Raw genomic sequence first — 23,263 nt, 5'->3', positions numbered from 1 at the left:
AGTGTTTGTTTATTTCTGAGAGAGAGACAGAGTGAGAATGGGGGAGGGGTGGAGAGAGAGGGAAACACAGGATCTGAAGCAGGCTGCAGGCTCCAAGCCGTCAGCACACAGCCTGACACAGGGCTGGAACCCACAAGCCGTGAGATCATGTCCTGAGCTGAAGTCAGACACTTAATTGACTGAGCCACCCAGGCGCCCCCTCAGGGTGTCTCTGTTATTTGTCTCTACTGTATATTGAGGGGACTTTGATGAAAAAGACTTAGGTGTCATTTGGAAAATGAAGTACTCATTTTTGGAGATTAGACACTGGTTCAGAGAGAAAAAACTTACGGCTTATCATTTTTTTAAGAAACATGAAATGTTTTAAATAGGATTTGTATTTCTTGTGTTGCTGCTCGTTGGTTTTCTTTTAACAAAAAGTAGTTTAGATAATTTCTGTTATATACTGATATATGGGTATACATGGATTTAGTTAGGAGACTGTGTTTTAAATACATTATTTCACCAGCTAGCTGCATGAGTCACCTCTCAGCTTGTTTCCCTTTCTTATTAAGAAAGAGTTTGGATTTAGATGATTACCAGGTTCTTCCATTTTTAATCCCATGACTCAAATGCAAATCTTTTTGTATTATGCTTAAAATACTACATATACAGGGGTGCCTAGGTGGCTCAGTCAGTTAAGCATCTGAGTCTTTTTCTTTTTTCTTTTTTGTTTTTGAGAGAGAGAGGGTGCAAGTGAGCGAGAGGCAGAAAAAGAGAGAATCCTATAAGGGACAGAGAGAAGTGGGGTTCACCTGAAGTAAGGCTTGAGCTTACCTGAAGGTGGGGATCATGCTCACCCGAAGTGGGGCTTGAACTCACGTACCGTGACATCATGACCTGAGCCAGAGTCAGATGCTTAACTGACTGAGCCACCCAGGTGCCCTTTTTTTTTGTTTGTTGTTTTGTTTTTTTTTTTTTTTTTACAGTTTATTTGAGAGAGAGTATGTGAGCATGCGCACGCACGCAGGGGAGGGGCAGAGGGAGGGAGAGAGAATCCCAAGCAGGCTCCCTGCTGTCAGTGCAGAGCCCAGATAGGGAGCTTGATCTCATGACCGTGAGATCATGGCCTAACTGGAAATCAAGCGTTGGATGTTTAACTGACTGAGCCACCCCGGTGCCCCATGTGTCTCTCTCCTTTTTTTTTTAATCTTTTTTGTTTTTATGTTTCATATTATTTATTTTTGAGAGAGAGGGAGAGGGAGAGGGAGAGAGGGACAATGTGCGAGCAGGGGAGGGACAGAGAGAGAGGGAGACACAGAATCTGAAGCAGGCTCCAGGCTCTAAGCTGTCAGCACAGAGCCTGACGCAGGGCTTGAACTCATGAACCATGAGATCATGGCCTGAGCCAAAGTTGGAAGTCTGACTCTTGATCTCAGCTCAGGTCTTGATCTCAGGGTCGTGAGTTCAAGCCTGCATGCCCAGCGTGGAGCCTACATAAAAACAAACAAAGCTACATATACAGCATATTTTTCACCTTTTCTTACAGATTGCTTTAAAGGATTTTCCAAATTTATTAGAGAGGTGTAGTATTTCTGTAACAAATTCTTTTTTCAAAAAGGAAGACTCATGATAGAGAATTTAGCATTTAATTCTCAGTTAACATTTCCTACTCTGGTACCCTGGTTGTTTTTGTAGTACACCTGTAACTCAGAAGGAAAAAAATTAAAATTTGCTTTCTTATATCCTAGAACTCACCTGAGAGCACTGGCATTCGGACAACCAAAAACGAAGATGAGAATGAGAAGGAGAAGGAGCTCCAGCTGGAATGTCTGCTGGGAGCCTTTGAGAGCCTGGGCAAAGCCTGGCCCCGGAACGTGGAGACCCAGCGTAAGCACTGGAATCTGCGTGTGAAGTGCTGTAACCAGAGGTTACTTGGTGGGAACGAGGATGTTCTGTGTGGCAGTTGGTAGTTGTTGTTGCTTGCGGAGCCTGATTCATAGTAGGGATTCACTGTAAACTGTCCTCCTACCTCCGCAAACAGTCTCGTGGACACCCGTGTAGGGTCTGCGAGGGCTCCTGCCACGACACAGTAAGACACACTGGGCGTACTAAACAACGGAAATTACTTTTTCCCAGTCCTGGAGGCTGGAAAGCTGAGCTCGAGGTGTTGGCAGTGTGGGCTCTTCTGTACCCTCTCTCCTTGGCTTGTAAATGACCATCTGTGTCTGTGTCCTAACCTCTTCTTATAAGGACACCAGTCAGACTGGATTGAGGCCCACCCTAATGGCCCCTTTGAAGATCCTGTCTTTCAATACAGTCACATTCTGAGGTACTTGGGGTTAGAACTTGAACTGATGAATTTGGGGGACACAATTCAGCCCATAACAATCATGATAAATTTTATGTATTTTGACCATAAAAAGAATTGTTACTCTTTATGGTGCTCTTTTCTGGGGAATCCATAGAATTTATTAGTGAGCTCTTTTCTTCAAAACTAACGGCCTTGTTACCAAATCTTCAATAAACAGGTGAAATCTGTATTTCACTGAGAAACTTGGAACTTTTTGAGAGATTTTTTAAATTGAATATATATTTCCAAAGGTTTAAGTAAAGAACCAATAAACCTTTACTCTTGATTTAAGTTGCAGTTAGTTCAGAGGGCCTCTTGGGATGACACTGTGCTCCTGAGTTTGCCTTATGCTGGTTCCTGCAGAGCACCCTGCTGAACATGTTAATAATCTTGGATACTGTATAGAATATTGTTGATTACTCATGATTGCATATGTCTAAAATCAGACTTAAGATTGTCTTTGAGCCTTGACTGTTCCTTGTGTGACCTTCATACAGCATATTTGCTATGTATTGGAAGAATTTTCCATAAGACAGAGATTTGTTAAGTAGTCTTATTTCTTCATCTTATGTTATGGGCTGCAGTGAAAATCCACTTCATTTGACACCATTTGGACTCCTAACTTTTGCTTGATAGACAGGAAAAATTAAAGTAGGGAATTCTATAAAAAAGATCCCACACAAAGCAGTACATTATAGTGTAGGGCAATGGAATGTACATTCATTTGCTAGTTATTGAGGAGACGGCCAAGGTCTGAGAATTTAATTGTTCCACATTGGCTTCTTATGTACATCTTACTCATAATGTAGCATCTACAATTTCTGGTTTATGTTTGTTTATGGTGGAGAAAGAAATTATAGTCTATTAGAAAACAAGTCAGGTGCAGAATTCTTTTAGATTTTTATCCCCATGCATCTTTACATTGGTGAATCGTACTAAATTCAACAGCATTTAAAAAATAACTACTTTGTTGAGTTTTATCATCCTTTTCATCATTGAGTGTATTATTAATGATATAATTATAACAAGTGCAGTTGGCATAACATGTTGGAATAAAGCATTGTTGTCTCTTGATAAGCCTGTAATATGCAGGAGCTTGTGAGTGTCCAGAGAGGAGTTCCCTGCCTCCAGAGTTCTGCTTTCTTTGGCTGTGACTCAGGGTATTTTACAGGAAAAGGGAGTGTGGTTAAGATTCTCTGTTAGTTCCTTGGAGAAGGATATTGCTTTGAAAACGAACATTTATGAGCAGTTACATAGGACCCTGGATGGGGGGATGTCTCTGGTCTGGGAAATTTGGGAATTGGGCACAAAGTTACGCTCAAGTTTCTTGAGATTTCATGGCTTTAATTTAAAGGCGTATGTTTTATTTTTTCCTCTTTCCTACCCTCCCTATCCTTCTGTGCTCCGGTTTCTGTCTGTCCCTCGTGTGTCCCTCTCTCACTGTGTGTCTTATTCCTGCACTCTGTCTCGCTTTGTCTTGTTCTGTTTGCCCCAGGTTGTTACCGTCAGGAGCTGTGCAAGTTGATGTGTGAGCGGCTGAAACTCAGCACGTGGAAGGTGCAGCTCGGAGTCCTACAGTCGATGAATGCCTTTTTTCAGGGGTAATTCTGCTTCACACACAGTTTAGTCATTTATTTTGCCTCCCGCATCCACTCAGCATTTTAGATCTAATCAAGGAATTCTTTCAAATTTCATTTTTTTAAATTTTTTTAATGTTTATTCATTTTTTGATAGAGACAGACAGAGTGTGAGTGGGGGAGGGGGCAGACAGAGAGGGAGACACAGAATCCAAAGCAGCCTCCAGGCTCTGAATTGACAGCACAGAGCCTGATGCGGGGCTCGAACTCACAGACTGTGAGATCATGACCTGAGCTGAAGTCGGACGCCTAACCGACTGAGCCATCCAGGGGCCCCTGAATTCTTTCAAATTTTAAAACCAAATAGCTGAAGTGACATTGTAAAGTGATAACATGCAGATAGAAATTGTGCCAGAGAAGTTTCTTTAATAACTGGCACTTGTATCTTTTATTGTACAGATTAATGCTTTTGGAAGAAGAACATGCAGATCCTGAGGCTTTGGCTGAAATTCTTCTCGAAACTTGTAAATCAATCACATATTCTTTAGGTGAGTGTGGTGAGCTGATGTGGATATAAGGAGTCCTAACCTTAGAGCTCAGAGAGTGGAGCTTCAGATACTCCCTCCCTTGTGCAAGGAGCCTCATTCACAGAACAGCTGCTGTAATACTTCATGTACTCGACATGTGTCCCCAAACTGGCATGTTACTCTGGAACTAACCCCTAGGTTAGGAGAACCTTTGTGATAAGTATTTTTATTTAACTTTTATTTGGAAAGAATTTCAAACTTACAGAAAAGTTGCAGAAATAGTGCATATAATACGTGTGTATCCTTTACGCAAGGTCACCTGTTAATATTTTGTCCTATTTACTTCATCATTTGTACTTCTGTGTACCTATGTTTTTTCTTGAACCATTGATGGTATGTTGCTGACATCGTGCCCTTTTACTCCTTAGTTTGCCACGTGTGCTCTTTGATGTAACACGTGCAGTTACCAGCTGTAGGGAGTGTAACACTGATGCAGTAAGTTTAGTCAGATTTTTACCATTCATATTCAGGGTTTTCAGTTGACTTAACTATGCTCTTTTTTTTGTCTTAATGTTCTTATTTATTTTGAGAGCGAGAGAGAGAGAGAGCATGCGTGCATGTGCGCAAATGGGGCAGGGGCAGAAGGAGAGGGAGAGAGAATCCCAAGCAGGCTCCATGCTGTTAGTGCAGAGATTGATCCCACGAACTGTGAGATCATGACCTGAGCCAAAACCGAGTCTGATGCTTAACTGACTGAGCCGCCCAGGTGCCCTCAACAAAGTTCTTTCTCCCCTCCCATTAGTAAGGATTCCAGTCCAAGATCATTTACTGAACTTGGCTGTCATGTCTTTTTAGTTTCCTTGAATCTGGAACACTTCCTCAGCCTTTCTTTATCTTACATGACATTGATAATTTTGAAGAAAAGTCTTCCCCCTTCCCCACTCCCCCCCCCCCCCCCCCCCCCCCCGTTTTTAAAACTAGAATGTTTCTCACTTGGTGTTTCATGTTTACCGGTGACTAGATGCAGGTTATGAATTCCTGGCTGGGACACTCTGTGAGTGATGTATCCTCGCACTTCCAGAGGTACACAGTGTTCATCTGCCCTGATTGGTGATGTTAGTTTTGATCACCTCCTCAGGGTACTACTCACTTTTCTTTATTCTTTATTGTGTCATTACTCTTTTTCTCCCTTGTGTCTGATAAGCCTGTGGGAACACACTTTAAGACCATTCAAACAACCTGCTCCTCTTAACTGTGTTTAACCAGCAGTCCCAGAGAAGGTACTTTAAGACCATGCAGATAAACCACCCCTCTTCAAAATATCCTCTTTGGACTTAGCATGCATCAAGGGTTTTTCCCTGAACCAGTGTTTACGAGGGTGATTTTCTACCTCGGGGCACTTCCTTCACGTTTACCATGTGGCCATCGGCATCCTCTTATAAACAAGATGCCACCTCTCCCTCTCTTTATATTTATCTCATCAGTACGGATTTGTGGATTTCCTTTTCCCCCCATTGGTTTAAAATTAATTATTTTCCGGGGCGCCTGGGTGGCGCAGTCGGTTAAGCGTCTGACTTCAGCCAGGTCACGATCTCGCGGTCTGTGAGTTCGAGCCCCGCGTTGGGCTCTGGGCTGATGGCTCAGAGCCTGGAGCCTGTTTCCGATTCTGTGTCTCCCTCTCTCTCTGACCCTCGCCCGTTCATGCTCTGTCTCTCTCTGTCCCAAAAATAAATAAACGTTAAAAAAAAAAAAAAATTAATTATTTTCCTTAAGTAATTTTTTACTCAGATGGTTCCAGATTTGGCTGGTGGAGGCTTCTTTAAGCTGACTCCTGGGTCTTACTGACAGGTCGCTAGCATCCTTTCAGGCACCTCTGTACTTTGTAGCAAAAAAAGGATGTTATAAGCTCATCTTGTGCTTTCCTTGCCTCAGGCTTGGTTGTCTGTTAATTTTTTTGGTAGACGGTATCACCCTGAACTAGATCCTGTGTCTAAAATAGACACCAGGGAAGCATGTTTCAGTTGCAGTTCATGGAGGTAGAATGCTTTTGAATAAGAACTGGCAGCCAAGGGGCGCCGGGATGGCACAGTCAGTTAAACGTCTGACTCTGGATACTGGCTGAGGTCATGATCTCATGGTTTGTTAGTTCAAGCCCTGAGTTGGGCTCTGCACTGATAGCGTGGAGCCTGCTTAGGATTCTCTCTCCCTCTCTTTCTGCCCCTCCCCCGCTTGCACACACACATGCTGTCTCTCTCTCTAAAATAAATAAATAAACATTAAAAAATGAAGAAAAAAAAAAAGGAACTGGCAGTGAAGACGCAGGTGTCCTTGATTGTCCTTAACCCTCTGGGTTACTAATGTTCTCTGATAAAATGAGGAACTCATCATGTAAACCTAAATACCTTTCTTAGGTGTCATGTGAAGACAACTCTGAGATAGTGTCGTTTGATTTCTCACTTCTAAAACGGGTCCTTCAAATACTGGCATTGGTATATTTGGCTGACAGTTTGCTTTTTTTTTTTTAAGTAAGAAATACGGACATGTAGCATATTTTAAGTATTTGATGATAATAAGCAAAAGGAAGCTTACTTAAGAACAGGTATATCTTTCTCTAAATTTATAATTTCTGAATATCTTTCTTCCAGTAACACTAATTTACTCTTGAAGGTTCTGTTTGTAAGGCATATAAAACAAATAACGTGAACTATCTGATTTTCTTCTTAGAAAATAAGACCTACTCATCTGTGAGAACGGAAGCTTTATCTGTGATAGAATTACTGCTTAAAAAACTTGAAGGTGAGCTCTTGATGGTTCTGATCAGAGGATCAGAAAGGCAGGATACTTTATGGCATATAGTTTAGGAATTTTTTTCTGTTTTTGTTTTTAATAAGTGTATAATCTAAAATACAAATTAATACATGTGCGTGTAAGTCAAATATACAAAGCTAAAACCTTTAAATTTTATTAAGTGTTTAAATTTGGTACTCTTTTACTTTATATACTTTTAATATATTATGAAGCCATAGCTATCTTGAGGGCTCTCTGTACATACACAAAGAAACAGTGATGCACTAGGGAGTGGAGTTGGGAAAACACTTTAACAGTTGAGTCATCAAATTTGATAGCAGTTTTCTTAATCCTATTTTTTCCCGTTTTTCTTTTTTTTTCTTTTTTTTTAAACCTTTTATCAAGAAGCAGATGTCTTCTAAAGGTCTGTTGTATCAGTGGTAAAAGAAAACCACTAGCATTTTCTCCAGTGGGGTTTTTCAAAAGGAGGCCTCTTTTCTTTTTTCTCTTTTTTTTTTTTCATTTTTCTAACCCCGTAGGTTAAGAATGGAGAAGATGGAACAGTTTTCTCGAGAGTCTTAAATATTTTCTATTTCTCCTCTCTCTCTGCCTAGCAATTAAAGCACCCCTCCTAGGATTCCATGAAGCAGGCCTTTTAGACTCAGTAATGCTACACATCTCATAATCTTGTTTTTCCTTGTTGAAATAAAAGAGCTAGGAACTTAGTTACATTACTGAATTTTCACAGTCAGATGTGTAGAAATAAATTCTAGATGAGGAAAACGAGGCTAAACAGTGAAACAACTTGTTTGAAACCACGTCACTAGAAAGTGGCAGAACCTGATAGACAAGATTGAGGATCTGGTATACTTTCTGAGTTTCTAAAATTTCCAGTATGTGTATAGGTCTCTGGTGCCTTCAAGAAAGTCAGTCTGTTCAGACTGACTTTGCAATTGTGAAGTTTATTCAAGATTTTTTTACCGAGTGTGTTTTATAAAGAGGGCTTTTGTGTTAAGTGGCTTGTTACTGTGTGCTTTGCCTTGATTCTTCCTACTTCCCGCTTTCCTCCAGCATCATTAGATCCTCTTTGTTCCACTAGTGTGGGGGAGGGGGGGGCAGAAGATGAAGTGCTCTGACATATTCTCGGGTTATTTGTCAATAATTAGGTTTTGAGACTACTGTTGAACCTGTTATCATATGTCAAACTGTCATCAGGGGGTTGCTTTGCATTTATTTGGGGGATACGCTCTGTGGAGGAGAAGCAGAAAGAACAGTTTGAGGGTTTTTTTGCTTGCTTGTTCTATAAAGATTCTTCTTTTTCCATTCAGAATCTAAACAGTGGGAAAGTTTGACATCAGAATGCAGAGTGCTCCTAATCGAGTCTTTAGCTACTATGGAGACAGACAGCAGACCTGAGCTGCAGGAGAAAGCATCATTACTGAAGAAGACACTTGAAAACCTGGAATAAATTAGAAGGGGAAGAAAGCAACAAGTGCCATGTTCATTGGGGGTTGAAATGGTGGTATTCTTTGAAAAACCAAGTGGGTAAAAGTAAAGATTAATCTGTAGCATGCATCATTCCTTGGCTGAAATAAAAAAAAAAAAATGCCTTAAATTTTGTTCCTTATTAGCTTTATTTTACTTGATTTTTAAAAGTGTCTGGGCTGAGTGAGCTTAATGGGACCTTGGATGTTTGAGAGGTGGTCAGAGGTGAAACTGATGGAAATAGTTATGAAAAGAATTAAGGCTGTAATTAAAGGAATAGGCAGAGTTGCAGAGCAAGTGGATAAGAATCTTGGAACTGCATCCAAATTAAATAAGGTTATTTCAGGAAGGGACTCTGTAATTCACTTATTTTAGCCCCCTTGCTTTACACCTGAAGAAATAAGCTAGCAGATGACTCAGCTTCTGATCTGAAGCCTGTGCCAAGGCTGGGACCCAGGTGTTTGAAGACCTGCCCAGTATACTTCTTTTATAAGCTGCTGCCAATCAGTGCTACCCCTGGCCTGCCTAAGAAACTCCCAAGATGAGGTGTATACTATAGTCCTTGAACCAGAGCTGAACCGACCCGTTATCTAAGTACTATTGGATTCTTGAATTCAGAGGCTGAACGTTGTCTTGTCACTTGTTTAGATGATCGGTTTTTAGAAAATGATTGGTTACCATCTTCACGGGCTGAGAGACTTTGCTCTCCATGTGATAATTCTGATCGCCCTTTTACAGGCATGTGAAAGGAGATTAGGACAGGATTGCTTGTTCTGTCTGTATCTGTAGTTTGCGTATTTTGCAAAAGCCAAAAACCAACAACAAAATCGTGACTGCTCTGTTTTAGACCATTTATAATCTCAAAACTGTGAAGACAACTTAATAAAGTGCCGCCCATTCTTATACTAACAGTATGACTCTAGAAATAGAAGGCAAGCGTCTTCATTAACCATTTGGGAATAACCTATCACTGAAAGTAAGCAATTGCAGCTAGGGTTTCTTTTTTTGTTGTTGTTCTGCTCATACCCCTGCCATAGGGTATAGGGTAAGGGGAAGAACCAAGTCTAACACAAGTGTTTATGGTAAACTGAGAACTCTAGCTCACCTTGGATTCCAAGCACAAAATTGGTGTTACAGTCAATACTGACCGCTTACTGACATTAACACCAGGGTGGAAACTCCATGGTTGTTATTTTTGGTGGTCTCTATAGGCCATTGTATTGACTGTGACCCATAATAAAAGTAACTTCTTACATCTTGACCCAGAATTGTGTATGTGTGTATGAATCAATATAAAATCTTTAACTCAAATCAATGTTTTGTGAAATAATACACATACTCTTAACTATGTGTGATCTACTTTGATCCCTCCTCCCCCCCCCCCCCCCCACCATTTTAGATTCTTTTCAGACCCACTAAATTCATTTCCTGTCTTACAAATGGGTTGCAATTCACAGTTTGAAAAACATAGCTGAAAATAGTACTTAGGCTTGGCTGGATGTACTGTTTCGGAGTTGCTTCCTATTTGGAAAGGGAGTCTACAAATGAAAATATAGGTGTTTATTATTAAAACGTCCTCTTAGCTGATACTAAATATAATTGTGGGTTTTAGTAGCATTGTGGATTGTAAGGAGCTTCTCATGGACTTCAACTTAAGAATGGCTTTTACTTGGCGGAAAATCAACTTTGGATATTTTTCAGAAGGCATATGGCCTCATAGAATTTGGTGTTTTTCCAGACCAGTATTTCCCCCTCTGCTAAGTGCCCTCTTTCATTTACAGGACCTGGGACATGCCTCTAAGGCAAGAATGCAGTACAGGTCGGCTGTTTTCAGAAAGAGTGTAAGGGCAAGAATTGTGCTCTCGGCCCATGTGGAGTGTTATACCTCATCAAATTGTATGCTTTTTAAACCTTTTGTTATTTACCGTTGGGAATTTCCCATGGTGCTGAGAGAGTGGTGCTGACACTTGAGCCTTTGCGCTCAGCGCTGTTTAGTTCATTTATTGTCGCTTTCTATAAGCACAGTTCCAATTTACACTCTTAATGCCTTCATCTCAACCAGCCAAGTCATTTGCACAACTAGTAATGTGAAATCATGGTCTCCCAGTGCAGCTCGTGTGGGGTGTGCACGGGTGCACATATCTCCTAAAAGGGTTACTAACTTAGTCTGTAATTGTGGGATGGTTCTGGTGAACAAATGGCAAAAGGACCCATGCATGGTTATGTCTTTGGCCCTCATTTTCCAAAGCTGTCTGGAACTGATTTTTTATTATTTTTTTTCCCTGAGAACACTCAGTGCTACCGATCATACAAGTGGCTGTTTTAGAGTCTAATTACTGAATTCCTTATTCCTGGAATTAGGGCACTAGCTAGAGCTTCACAACTCTATTGATAACGTGAGAAGGAGGGACCTGAAGTTTGACCATTGGAAATCAAAACAATGAAAGTAGTATAAAATCGTGTTTTTGGTGATAAAGAGCGGCAGTTTCTTTAATGTTTGTGTCCAATTTGCAACTGCTGGCGTGTCTGCCTGTGGCAGTGTACCTGCCAGTAAAACTGACTGCCACCAAATCCCCATTGCTTTCCCCTTCCACCTTTTCCTTGTGTATGCACTAACAAGAAAAAAGAAAAAAGATGTGACCTTGTTGATCTGTGCTCTCGTAGCGGTTGCACTGTGTGAATACTGTTTGCCCTTTGCGGGGCGTCTCCACCGGCTGCCGCCACAATATATTCATGCTGCTTGTTAAGTACAGGGAGTTCTTTTGACATTGGCACTCATTGTAATGTACAAATGTTGTTAAATGGATGTATATGTAATAGATTTTTGTATTTTATATGCAAAGTCTTCATAGAATCCTTTGCAATTTGTGCTGAACTAGTTAAGCATGTGATAGTCTTATTTGAAAGGAAAACTCTACCCATGCCCAAGAAGATAATACGTGGTAAATAAAAGCTGCATGATCAGTTCTTTTGAAGTAGTGCATTAATTTTTACTGGTTCTCGTGGAAAATAGTTCAACTTCCAGGGAATTGGCTAGTTACGTTTTAAAAACTGAAAAGGCTCCATTGCCTGCCATATCCTGAGGAACTTCTAAGCAGACATTTTTGGCTTAACTGGAAGTTCCAAGGCAAAGCAGAAACGCAGGCAGGATACCTGAAAAACTGCAGTCAAATACTTGGAGAAACATAATCACTGAAATAATTATTTTTTTGAGCAAGGTAATCTCAGATGAACACATAGAAGCAATAGACCAATCTTTTGACTAAGTTTTTTTTTTTTTAATTTTTTAATGTTTATTTTGAGAGAGAGAGAGAGAGAGGGAGACACAGAATCCAAAGCAGGCTGCAGGCTCTGAGCTGTCAGCACAGAGCCTGATGCAGGGCTTGAACTCATGAACCGTGAGATCATGAACTGAGCTGAGGTTGGACGCTTAAGCAACTGAGCTACCCAGGCGATCTTTGACCAAGATTAATGTACATAGTTGTGGACATAAAATGTCCAAAGTACAGGCACAGCCTACCCTAAACTGCCAAATAAATTTTTATGCTGTGGCAGACAGGCTTAAAAGGTGAGAGACCCTTATTTTATCTGTAGTAGCAGCCAACAAGCCTAAGTCATTCCCCTCTGTTTCCTTTTCCCCTAAGTGCAAGTCCCAGATTGACTGATTGGATTAACAATTTGTTTTTAAAAAGAGGAATTTAAATCATAATGTTACAAAAAACCTGGAAATAATCAAACTTCCCAACAAGGCTTTTTTAAAGAAATGACATTTCTTTTATATTTAAGAACTGTTGATAAAGCTGCCTTAAAAAGTTTAAAGGACAGGGGGCTCCTTGGTAGCTCAGTCGGTTAAACATCCCACTCTTGATTTTAGCCCAGGTCATGATCTCACAGTTTGTGGGTCTGAGCCTTGTATTGGGCTCTGTGCTGACCATGTGGAACCTACTTGGGATTCTCACTCTCCCTCTCTCTCTGCCCTTCCCCTGTTTATACTCTAAGTCTCCTTCTCTCTCTCTCTAAATAAACATTAAAAAAAAAAAAAGTGTAAAGGACAGGGAGAAAACAGGTAATGGTTGAAGGACACCTAGTTTTTGTTTGGATATTCCTGAAAAGAATATTTTAAAACCGATTTTGGGTGTTAGCAGTTAGATACATTATTATGCTGCTTTTGACTTTCAGAACTATCTTCAAACACAAAATCTTTTCTAAATAATCATTTGAAGCAAATGTTTTTTGAGTATTTATTTCAGAACTATAAAGATTTCTACTGTTTCTAGCCCCCAAGATCCCCAGTGTGATAACTGGTCATTCAAGCTGTTGTTTCCTTAGATGCATCATTTTTTTTCTGGCTTCTTTCATGATTTTCTTTTTGGATTTCAGCACTTTGACTACGATGTGCCAAGGTGTACTCTTCTATGTATCCTGTTTAAGATTTGCTTAGATTTTTGAATTTCTAAGTTTTGTGCTTCACCAAATTTGGGATATTTTGGTCAGTTTACTCAAAAGTTCTGTTTTTGTTTTGTGCCATATGCTCACTCCTCTCCTCCTGGGACTCCAATGACAGCTATGTTAACTCATTTGATACTGATGTACAGACCTCTGAGGCATTTAAAAAAATCTGTCCTGGGGCACCTGTGTGGCTCAGTTGATTGAGCTTGATTTTGGCTCAGGTCATGATCCCAGGGTTGTGGGATCGAGCCCCGCCTTGGGCTCTGCACTAAGCGTGGAGCCTGTCTAGGATTCTCACTCTCCCCCTGCCCTTCTTCCCCACCCCCCTGCTCACGCTCTCTCTCTCTCTCAAGCAAACAGAAAACCCCACAAAAACCCTCAAACGCTTCTGTCTTTAATTCACTCACTTTTTGTTTACTATATCCATTCTGATATTAAAGACCATCCTGTGAAGTTTTATTTCAGCTCTTGTTTTCACTTTTAAATTTTGACTTCTTTTTCTAATATTTCCAATCTTTTCATTCATTAAGAATTTTTTTAAAGTTCACAAAGCATACCTATAATAACTGATTTTAAGTTCTTGTCTCATAGTGTCATATCTGGGTCACCTCAGGTTTAGTTTCTGTTCATTGTCCCCTTCCCACCCCCTGCCACCCCACCTTTTCCTGGTTCTTCATATGCCCAATGTTCTGGGATTATAGTCTGGACGTTGTGAATGTGGTAGAAATTCTGGACTCTATTACGTGTATTCCTCCCAACGAGATGCTTTTCTTTTAGCAGGCACTTAGCGGGCTTAGACTTAAAACTGCAAACTATCTTACCTTTGGTGGTGGCAGCCCAGATCTCAGTTCAGTTATTATTTATTGTTATGTTTCCTTCACAGCTGTCTGCAACCTGCCATGCAATGTGTGTGCTTTCAGAGGTCAGCCACAACTCGGGCAGAGCTTACATGTAGAATGGGGAACTTCCCCTGCTGCCTTGTTTTTTTCTTTTTCCAGAATTTCCCCTTCACTTTCTGTCTTGGGCTCTGCCTCCCTTAGGCCAGAAAGCAGTGTTTTTTAATGAGAACATCAGCCCTTCTTTGCTCTGTTTTGGCTGTGTTTCACTTTAGACAAAAGCCCAAAATCCAGGGCTTTTGGGCTGTGTTGATCCCTTCCATGTTTTAGCTCTTTTCTAAAGTCTGCCTTTGTTGACTCCAGAACCGGTTTTGTGTTTTGTCCAGAGTTTAGTTGTTACATTATGTGGAAAGGTCAGTCTTCTGGAAAGTTTATAAATTACATTAAACTAAATACACCCTGGGCGCCTGGGTGGCTCAGTCGGTTGAGCATCCGACTTTGGCTCAGGTCATGATCTCCTAGTTTGGTCTGTGAGTTCGAGCCCTGCTTCGGGCTCTGTGCTGACAGCTCAGAGCCTGGAGCCTGCTTCAGATTCTGTGTCTCCCTCTCTCTTTCTGTTCCTCCTCCGCTCACGGTCTGTCTCTCTCAAAAAATGAATAAATGTTAAAACAAAAATTAAAAAAAACAACAAAAAGTAAATATACCCCCACCATGTGATCCGGCAGTCAAACTCCTTGGTATTTACCCACATGAATTGAAAATTTAGGTCCACACAAAAACCTGCATGTGGATGTTTATATCAGCTTTATTCATAAAAAATTTCCAAGAAAGACTTGGAAGTAACGAAGATATCCTTCAGTAGGTGAATGGAAAATTAACTGGAATATCCAGACAATGGAATATTTATTATCTGGCACTAAAAAGAAATGAGCTATCAAGCCATGAAGAGACTTGGAGGAACTTAAATGAGTATTACCAAGTTAAAGAGATCCGAAAAGGCTACATACTCTTATGATTCCAACTACATGACATCCTGGAAAAGGCAAAACTATGCAGACAGGAAAAAAGATCAGTGGTCGCCAGGGAGGAGTGTGGTGAAACTTCTGTATGATACTATGATGCTGGTGTAGGACGCCAGAGTGAATCCTAATGTACACCTGGAGTTTGGGTGATAACAATGTAGCTGAGGTTCATCGATTATAACAGATTATAACAAACGCGTTGGTGCCAAATGTTGACAGTGGGGGAGGTTGTGCGCGCTTGAGGGCAGACGACATACGGCGGCGAATCTTTGTACTTTCTGCTCAACTTTGCAGTGTGAACCTAACTAACATTGCTGTAAAAAATAAAGTTAAGAAATAAATTATTTTTTAGGTAAATCTAAAAAGATAGGATTTTATAGATTTGTTTTGGATTACAAAGGTAACAAATGCTTTTTGCACATATAACAAAACTAAAGATGAAAATAAAGATCACCTATCTGCAACTATTCAAAGATAGTATCTGTTAATATTTTAATGGCTACTCTTCTAGGAATAATAACAATGACATAATTATTAATAAACATAATAAAATGTTACTAATTTTTAACTTAATTTGTTTAATGTTCGGCTACTATTGACCTTCTGATGCTGCATTAGAAGGACGGTCCTCTGCTTCTGGACCTCGGTTGACTGTGGCCAACTGAAACAGTAAAAAAAAAAAAAAAATGTGGTATGGGGCGCCTGGGTGGCTCAGTCAGTTGAGTTGAGTGGGTCTTGATCTCACAGTTCGTGAGTTCGGGCCCCGCACCGGGCTCTGTGCTGACAGCTCAGAGCCTGGAGCCTACTTCTGATTTTGTGTCTCCCTCTCTCTCTGTCTCTCCCCCACATGCGCTCTGTCTCTCTCTGCCTCTCAAAAATAAAACTAATAAAAAAAATTTTTTTTAAATAAAGAAAAAAAAAAAAAGAAACATGGCTCAGGGGAGGTAGGGGGAACACAGCCTGTCACAAACATTACCTTTAAATAGTCTGAATTCCTGATCCAGACATCCACGAGATAAAAGAAAATGGCTAAAGGCACTGTTTTTGTTACTTTGTTATGCAGTAAAAGGACTGATAGTTAAATTTTTATACCATGTTGGAAAATCATTTCACACCATCTACTAAAGGTGACTTAAGCATGTTCTGTCACTCCTAAGTATATATCTATCCTATGTGTGCATATCATGTACCAAAATACATACACATGCAGGGTTATTACAACATTAGTTGAAATAGCCAAAAAGTGGGGCCAATTCAAATATTTCACAATAGAACAAATAAAGTGTGTTGTGATTGTAAAATAGACTATTGAATACAGCAATGAAAATGGGCAAACTGTAGCCACACACATCAACATGGATCTTGTAAGCATATTGTGGAGGGAAGCCAATCATGCCATCTGGCACACTATATGATGGCACAAAATCAGCAGGTAATGTTCTGCGTGCACTTGAGAAGAATGTGTGCATGTGCGTGTGCGTGTGTGTGTGTGTGGTTGGGTAGGGAGTTCTATAAATGGTATTAAGTGTAATTGGCTTGTAGTGTTGTTCCAGTCTTCTCTCTCTTCTTGATAGGCTATCTAGTTGTTCTATCAATTGTTGAGAGCTGAGTGTATTAAAGTCTTCAACTATTATAGTTGAGTTGTCTACTTCTCCCTCTAATTCTGTCAGTTTCTGTTTCAAGTGTTTTGGGGGCTCTGTTTTTTAAGTGCATGTATCTGTATTTACTACTGTTAAGTCTTCGTGATGGATTGACCCCTCTATCATTATTAAATATAGGCTATCCTTTCCTGTTCCTTTGCATGTCTCATATCGATTCCCCTCATGCCAGACTTGTTGCTGTTTTCTTTCTTTCTTTTTTTTTTTTTAACGTTTATTTATTTTTGAGAGAGAGAATGAGACAGAGTGTGAGCGGGGGAGGGGTAGAGAGAAAGAGGGAAACCCAGAATCTGAAGCAGGCTCCAGGCTCTGAGCTGCCAGCACAGAGCCCGACATGGGGCTCGAACCCACAAACTGTGAGATCATGACCTGAGCTGAAGTCGGATGCTTAACCCAACTGAACCACCCAGGCGCCCCTCTGTTTTCTTTTTTAGTGACTTCCTGAACGATTCTGTAAAGCGTCAATTCTTTATTGTATGTGACCACGGAATGCTCTGCTCAGTTAGCTTAGCAATCAGCTATTAATTGGACAGAGATCTCTTCAGATGCCTTTCACCCAAAAGTTCTCTGTTCTGGTAGCTATTCCTGTTCCTCTGTTCCCCAAAGCTCCATTACTCAAGAGTGTTGTGTTTATATGACTATAACTGAAATTTTGGGAGTCATAGAGGGAGTAGAGCATACCTAAGACCAGCCAACAATCTAAAGTTCAAAATGAAGGATCAGTATTTTAATAGATCCCTAGCCTTCCCTGCTACTAGATATTTTTCATTGGTTATTACTCTGCATTCCTTTTAGTCTTCAGGGTTTCCAGGCTTTCTTCCTAATACTCTCTCCACTCTCCTGTCTTCCAGTTTTCCAAACCCTTCTCAGGAGCCAGGACTGAACTGTGCAATCCCATAACTTCATTTTTAAATAGAATAATTCAGTTATCTTTATCATAGCCTTTTCCCATTGGCATGAGCCAGGGCCCTGCTTTCTCAACAAAACAGCCCCATGGAGGTGGTTTTCTAAATGAAAGAACCACATAACCAGGAGATGAGATAATGCCACTCTTCTGAAAGGTAAAGTGGCTGGAGTCAGTTTTGCTATTAAACAGCACTTTTTCTTTTGTTTGGTTTTGTGAGAAATGATTATGAAAGCCTCTTTCATGTCTACCATCTTTTGTAGAAACTCCTGCTTCAATTTTGAAGGTATCACTCTGACACAGTGATTTTGTAGTTTGCCAGCAAAGAATTATTTTTTTGTTCACTGATCAAAATAACACAGGTGAACTCTAGATTTTGCATCAGGATTCATTTAGTTTACTGGTTATGGAACTACTGTTATAAACTTCTACTGTTTCCTTCATGTAAGTTCTGCACTGTTCTTGTTAGAGTCATCCTAAGATTTCTCACAATTTTAATATGATTGATAATGGCATCTTTTTCTGGTCAGTATATCTGCCAACTGGCCACAAGGAAATTACTGATTTTTCTTTATTTATCTGTTATTATGGCAGTTAAACTCTTTATTGATGGGGAACGGTTTTAATGGGTCCTCGTCTTTTTTCTTGCACTATATGCTAACTTGGATGTAAAATTTAAAAAACAAAAATTAATGTAATTTTTATAATTATATAATTTAATTATAAAAACATAATTTTTATAGAAATTAATAAAAATAAAAATTAAATAAAAATTAATTAATAAAATTAAAATAAAAAATCACATAGTTTGGAAGTGATAATTTTATCTCCTTTCCTCCAATACCAGTGCCTGTTTTTTCTACTTAGTATCTAATTGTCAGTCTTCTAGCAAAATTATTGTTCCCTTGTTGCCTGCTGATGGAGAGACTTATTGTGAGCACTGACTTTTAGGAAAGTAAAGTTTCAAGCTGAATATTAAAACTGTGAAGTCACTAACTCTATGTTGTTTGCTGTTTTACAATCAAACAAGCCCATTGGGTGCAGAAGGTTTAACTATTGCAAGCTTATCATGAATGGGTCACTCCAGCCCATCATCCCCAAAATGTTATTCTACAACTTAATTAGCTCTATTGTTAATTCTTACATTAGTCTATTTGTTACTTCTTTTCCTAAGAAGGAAGAAAAAATCTGCTTATTCATGTGGTATGACCAAGTTTTCCTGATCATCCTTTATCTGGAGAGTCCATTCGCCCTTGGTGATCCAGAGTATGGGAACTGTCATAAGGACACAGGAAACTGTGTGGGAACTGCGTATCTTGCAACAAGAATGTGGTAATACATGTACCTGCTCTCCACACACAACTAAAGTAAACTACTCCCCTCCCCCCAACAAGATCTGGTTTATTGTGCCTTGGGAAGGTGGTTCTGAGGGTGACAGGTGCCACCCTGTCCCAGGGGGAGGCCCCAAGGACCAGTTAAGGCTACTGGTGGGAGAAGTAGGGCAGGGAGGCAGCCCCTGGAATGTGGCGAGGCTAGGCTGAGGCCTGGCATTGGCCAGGACAAGGAAGGGCCCTTGCTGCCCAAGGTGGAAAGCACGGGGCTGGGCCCGGCTATGCCTACAGGAGGATGCGGGCACCCCAGGAAGTGGAACACAGGGTCACATGACACACAACATGAAATACAGGCGCATGACTCATGAGTAGGCATGGAGACAGCGTGCACAGACTCACAGGCCTGAGAGACGCCCAACTTTGCTGGACACATCGCACTATGGTGATACTATTCAGACTGCAGGGACACATGGAACACGCGGACTTGGTGGCCACAGGGGTAGTCCCAGGTCACAGAGTGTACTGGAGGAGAGGGACGTCCGGGCCGGTCTGGAGGTGCCCGGGGGCAGGGCCCATGCAGCCTCACGGGGCTCGGTCTGCCGGCCATACCTTGTTGAGCAGCTTCCCCGTCTCCCCGTAAATGATGAACGCGATGTCCACGTCCAGGCTGACCCGGCGCACGGGGTGGAGGTGGGGGCAGTTCCCTTGCAGAATGCCTCGAGCCCCTCATTCCTCAGGCTCTGCGAGCCACACCTCCACGGTTCCGGTGTCCCTGTGCCTCCAGGCCCTGCCCTGGGGCTTGCTCACACGCGCAGGTGTGGTCCTGAAGTCATTACTTGCACCTGTGCGAGCGTGCGGGCTCAGCGGGTTCACGCCCCTCGGTACCAGCTGCGCTGGGAGGTCGTGAGGAAGAAGCCCGTGGCCTGATGGGGGTCCTGTTTTGGCACGGTGGCCGCGAAGCCCGCTGTGGCCCCTGCAGCCCTTGTTCCCCGCCCCCAGTCTCCCTGTCCCCGCGGCAGGCTCCTCTGTACTTGGCTTGGGAGAGGGCTTGATGGTGGACGCACTGCACTCTGATGGCCCCGCCGCGCCCGCACGTGGCTGCTGAGCCTCAGGGTGACGCCGCAGGTGGGGCCGGGGCCTGGAGACCGGACAGGCCCCGACGCCCAGGCTGCGCACTCCTGCCTCTCGCCGCCCAGGGCCCGGCTGAGCCCCCCCCTCCCCCCCCCCCCCCCCCCCCCCCGCACCTCCAGCCGCCACTGCGTCACCGCCTCCTGGGTGGGGACTGTCACGCACCGCGGGATGCCAGCCCCCGCAGCCTGTGGGGCCAGTCCAGGTTCCCCAGACCCCGCCCGCCCCTGCCGCCCAGGACTTTGCCCCAGGAGCCGAGGGGCCACATGCAGCGCTAGACCCTCCAGAGCGAACTTTTGAAAAACGAATTTTTAATGGACTCTTTGAGGGTAAGTTTAAGATATTTTGCCCCTTGGACACTAATTACTAAAGTATGTTGGAACAAGGACGTTCTCTTACATAGCCACTATGCAGTTATGAAGATCAGGAAATTTAACTCTGATGCAATACTGTTATCTAATCTACAGCCCATAATAAAATTTCGTCTACTGACCTAGTAATATCCCTTAGAGCTATTTTTTTCCTGGTCTAATACTTGGTGCTGGGTCATGCATTGCATTCAGTTGTCATGTTTCTTTAATCTCCCTGAACATTTCTTAGCGCTTTTCCTTTGTTTGTTTCCTGACCTTGACAGTTCTGATAAGTATAGACTGGTTATTTTCAGAATGTGCCTTAATTTAAATTTGTCTGGTGTTCCCTCATGGTTTGATTTAGGTTATGTATTTTTTAATGTTTATTTATTTTTGAGGGTGGGGGGAGGGCCAAGAGAGGCAGGGTGGAGGTGGGGAGAGAATCCCAAGCAGGCTGCCAGCTATCAAACCAAGAGATCATGACCCGAGCCCAGATCAAAGAGTCTGTTGCTTAACTGAATGAGCCACGCAGGTGCCCCTGGGTTATGTATTTTTGACAGCAAGCCCACAGAAGTGATGCTATGTCCGTCCTATCAGAAGGCATGTGGAGTCAGTTTGTCTGGTGGTTGGTGATGTTAAGGTGGCCATCCTCCAGGTCTCCCTGCTGTAAAGCTATTATTATCTTGTTTTTGAAATTAATAAGTGGGATACTTTGACACCATGTAAATATCCTGTTTCTCATTGAACTTTTACCTCTGATAACAATGATGCTTCCATTTACCTGCGATCAGTTTAACCTGCTCTAATCTATTACTACAACAACCTTTAATGTCTTTCTAATGACATCATTTTTTTATATTTATTTTTTTGGCATCCTCCTGTAAGAAAGAGTTTTTCTTACTTCCTTTCAGAAGAACTCATGCACTCTTATTTTATTCTATGGATTATAATGTATTTTAACCATTATTTATTTTGATGCTCGAAATAATCTGTCCCAGATTTGGCCAATGGAAGTCTTATCAAGTGGGATTCTATGGTCTTTTGAAATATTCCTGTAATTCTTTGCATACTTCCTTATATTCTAGTGCAGTACACTACTCCAGGCCAATTTTGTCCTTTTCTGGCTCCAGCCTTGGAAAGAGGAACTACATTTCCTTTTATATGAGAACTGTATTTAGAAACCAAGATCTGAAAACTGGAGGCATCACAATTCCTGACTTCAAGCTGTATTACAAAGCTGTAATCATCAGGATAGTATGTTACTGGCACAAAAACATGTATGCAGATCAATGGAATAGAATAGAGAGCCCAGAAATGGACCCACGAATATATGGCCAACTGATCTTCAATAAAGCAGGAAAGAATATCCAAAAAAGACAGTCTCTTCATCAAATGGTGTTGGAAAAACTGGACAGCACCATGAAGAAGAATGAAACTGAACCACTTTCTTACTCCCTACAGAAAAATAAAATGGATGAAAGGCCTAAATATAAGGCAGGAAACCATCAAAATCCTAGAGGAGAAAACAGGCAAACTCTTTGTGGCAGCAGCAACTTCTTACTAGTCGTGTCTCTGGAGGCAAAGGAAACGAAAGCAAAAATGAATTATTGGAACCTCATCAAGATAAAAAGGAAGGAAACAATCAGCAAAACTAAAAGGCAACTGACAGAATGGGTGAAGATATTTGCAAATGACATATCAGATAAAGGGTTAGTATCTAAAATCTGTAAAGAACTTGTCAAACTCAACACCCTAAAAACAAATAATCCATTGAAGAAATGGGTAAAAGACATGACCAGACACTTTTCCAAAGAAATCATCCAGATGGCTAACAGATAAATGAAAAGATGCTCAACACCACTCATCATCAGGGTAATACAAATCAAAACCACAATGCGATACCACCTCACACCTCTCAGAATGGCTAAAATTAACAACTCAGGAAATAACAGTTGTTGGTGAGGATGCAGAGAAAGGGGAACACTTTTGCACCACTGGTGGGAATGCAAACTCGTGCAGCCACTCTGGAGAACAGTATGGAGTTTCTTCAAAAAACTTAAAAACAGAATTGCCCTGTGACCCAGCAATTGCACTACTAGGTATATATCCAAAGCATACAAAAATGCTGATTTGAAAGAGCACATGCACCCTAATGTTTATAGTGGTGCTATCAACAATAGCCAAAGTATGGAAAGACCCAAAATGTCCGTCAACAGATGAATGGGTAAAGAAGATGAGATATATATATATATAATGGAATATTACTTGGCGATCAAAAAGAATGAAATCTTTCCATTCACAACAATGTGGATGGAACGATAGTATATTATGCTAAGTGAAATAAGTCAGTCAGAGAAAGACAAGTATTTCATTCATTCATATGTGGAATTTAAGAAACACGACAGATGAACATAGGGGAAGGGAAGAAAAAATAAGATAAAAACAGAGAGGGAGGCAAACCGTAAGAGACTCTTAAATACAGAGAACCAACAGGATTGCTGGAGCGGTGTGGGGTGGGGGTATGGGCTAAATGGGTGACGGGCATTAAGTAGGGCACTTGCTGGGATGAGCACTGGGTGTTATATGGACATGATGAATCACTAAATTCTATTCCTGAAACCATTATTATGCTATATGTTAACTAACTTGGATTAATTAAAATAAAAAAATAAAATTCACTAGATGTAGAAATAAAATAATTAGATTTATAAAAAATAATAAGATTTATTAAAAAAAATAAAAAGAAACTAAGATCTGGGTGCTAGGTGTGTCCATTGCTGCTGAGAGTTCATTGCTTGAAGGCCCCCTTCAATATGTATGCATTGAATAAAATTTGAAATTTCTGATCCCTTGTTGGGACAGCTGCCTTAAAAGAGT

General features: G+C 41.2%; 1 protein-coding gene across 4 annotated transcripts in view; it reads left to right on the top strand.

Annotated features, from left to right (window-relative positions):
* Nucleotides 1–11,675, top strand: part of ECPAS (Ecm29 proteasome adaptor and scaffold) — a 107,967-nt gene extending 96,292 nt beyond the window's left edge. For all 4 annotated transcript variants that reach the window (XM_086683702.1, XM_086683701.1, XM_086683699.1 and 1 more), the window contains 5 exons: nucleotides 1,731–1,869; nucleotides 3,828–3,933; nucleotides 4,369–4,457; nucleotides 7,161–7,232; nucleotides 8,552–11,675. In XM_086683702.1, the coding sequence (XP_086539828.1) occupies nucleotides 1,731–1,869; nucleotides 3,828–3,933; nucleotides 4,369–4,457; nucleotides 7,161–7,232; nucleotides 8,552–8,691 (546 nt within the window). In that variant the 3' untranslated portion in view covers nucleotides 8,692–11,675. The remainder of the gene's footprint in view (nucleotides 1–1,730; nucleotides 1,870–3,827; nucleotides 3,934–4,368; nucleotides 4,458–7,160; nucleotides 7,233–8,551) is intronic.
* Nucleotides 11,676–23,263: the final 11,588 nt, after the last annotated feature.

The sequence above is a fragment of the Puma concolor genome, chromosome D4, assembly GCF_028749965.1.
Source record: "Puma concolor isolate L17-30 chromosome D4, mPumCon1.1.hap2, whole genome shotgun sequence".
Lineage (NCBI taxonomy): Eukaryota > Metazoa > Chordata > Mammalia > Carnivora > Felidae > Puma > Puma concolor.
This window is presented reverse-complemented; position numbering and strand designations above follow the sequence as displayed.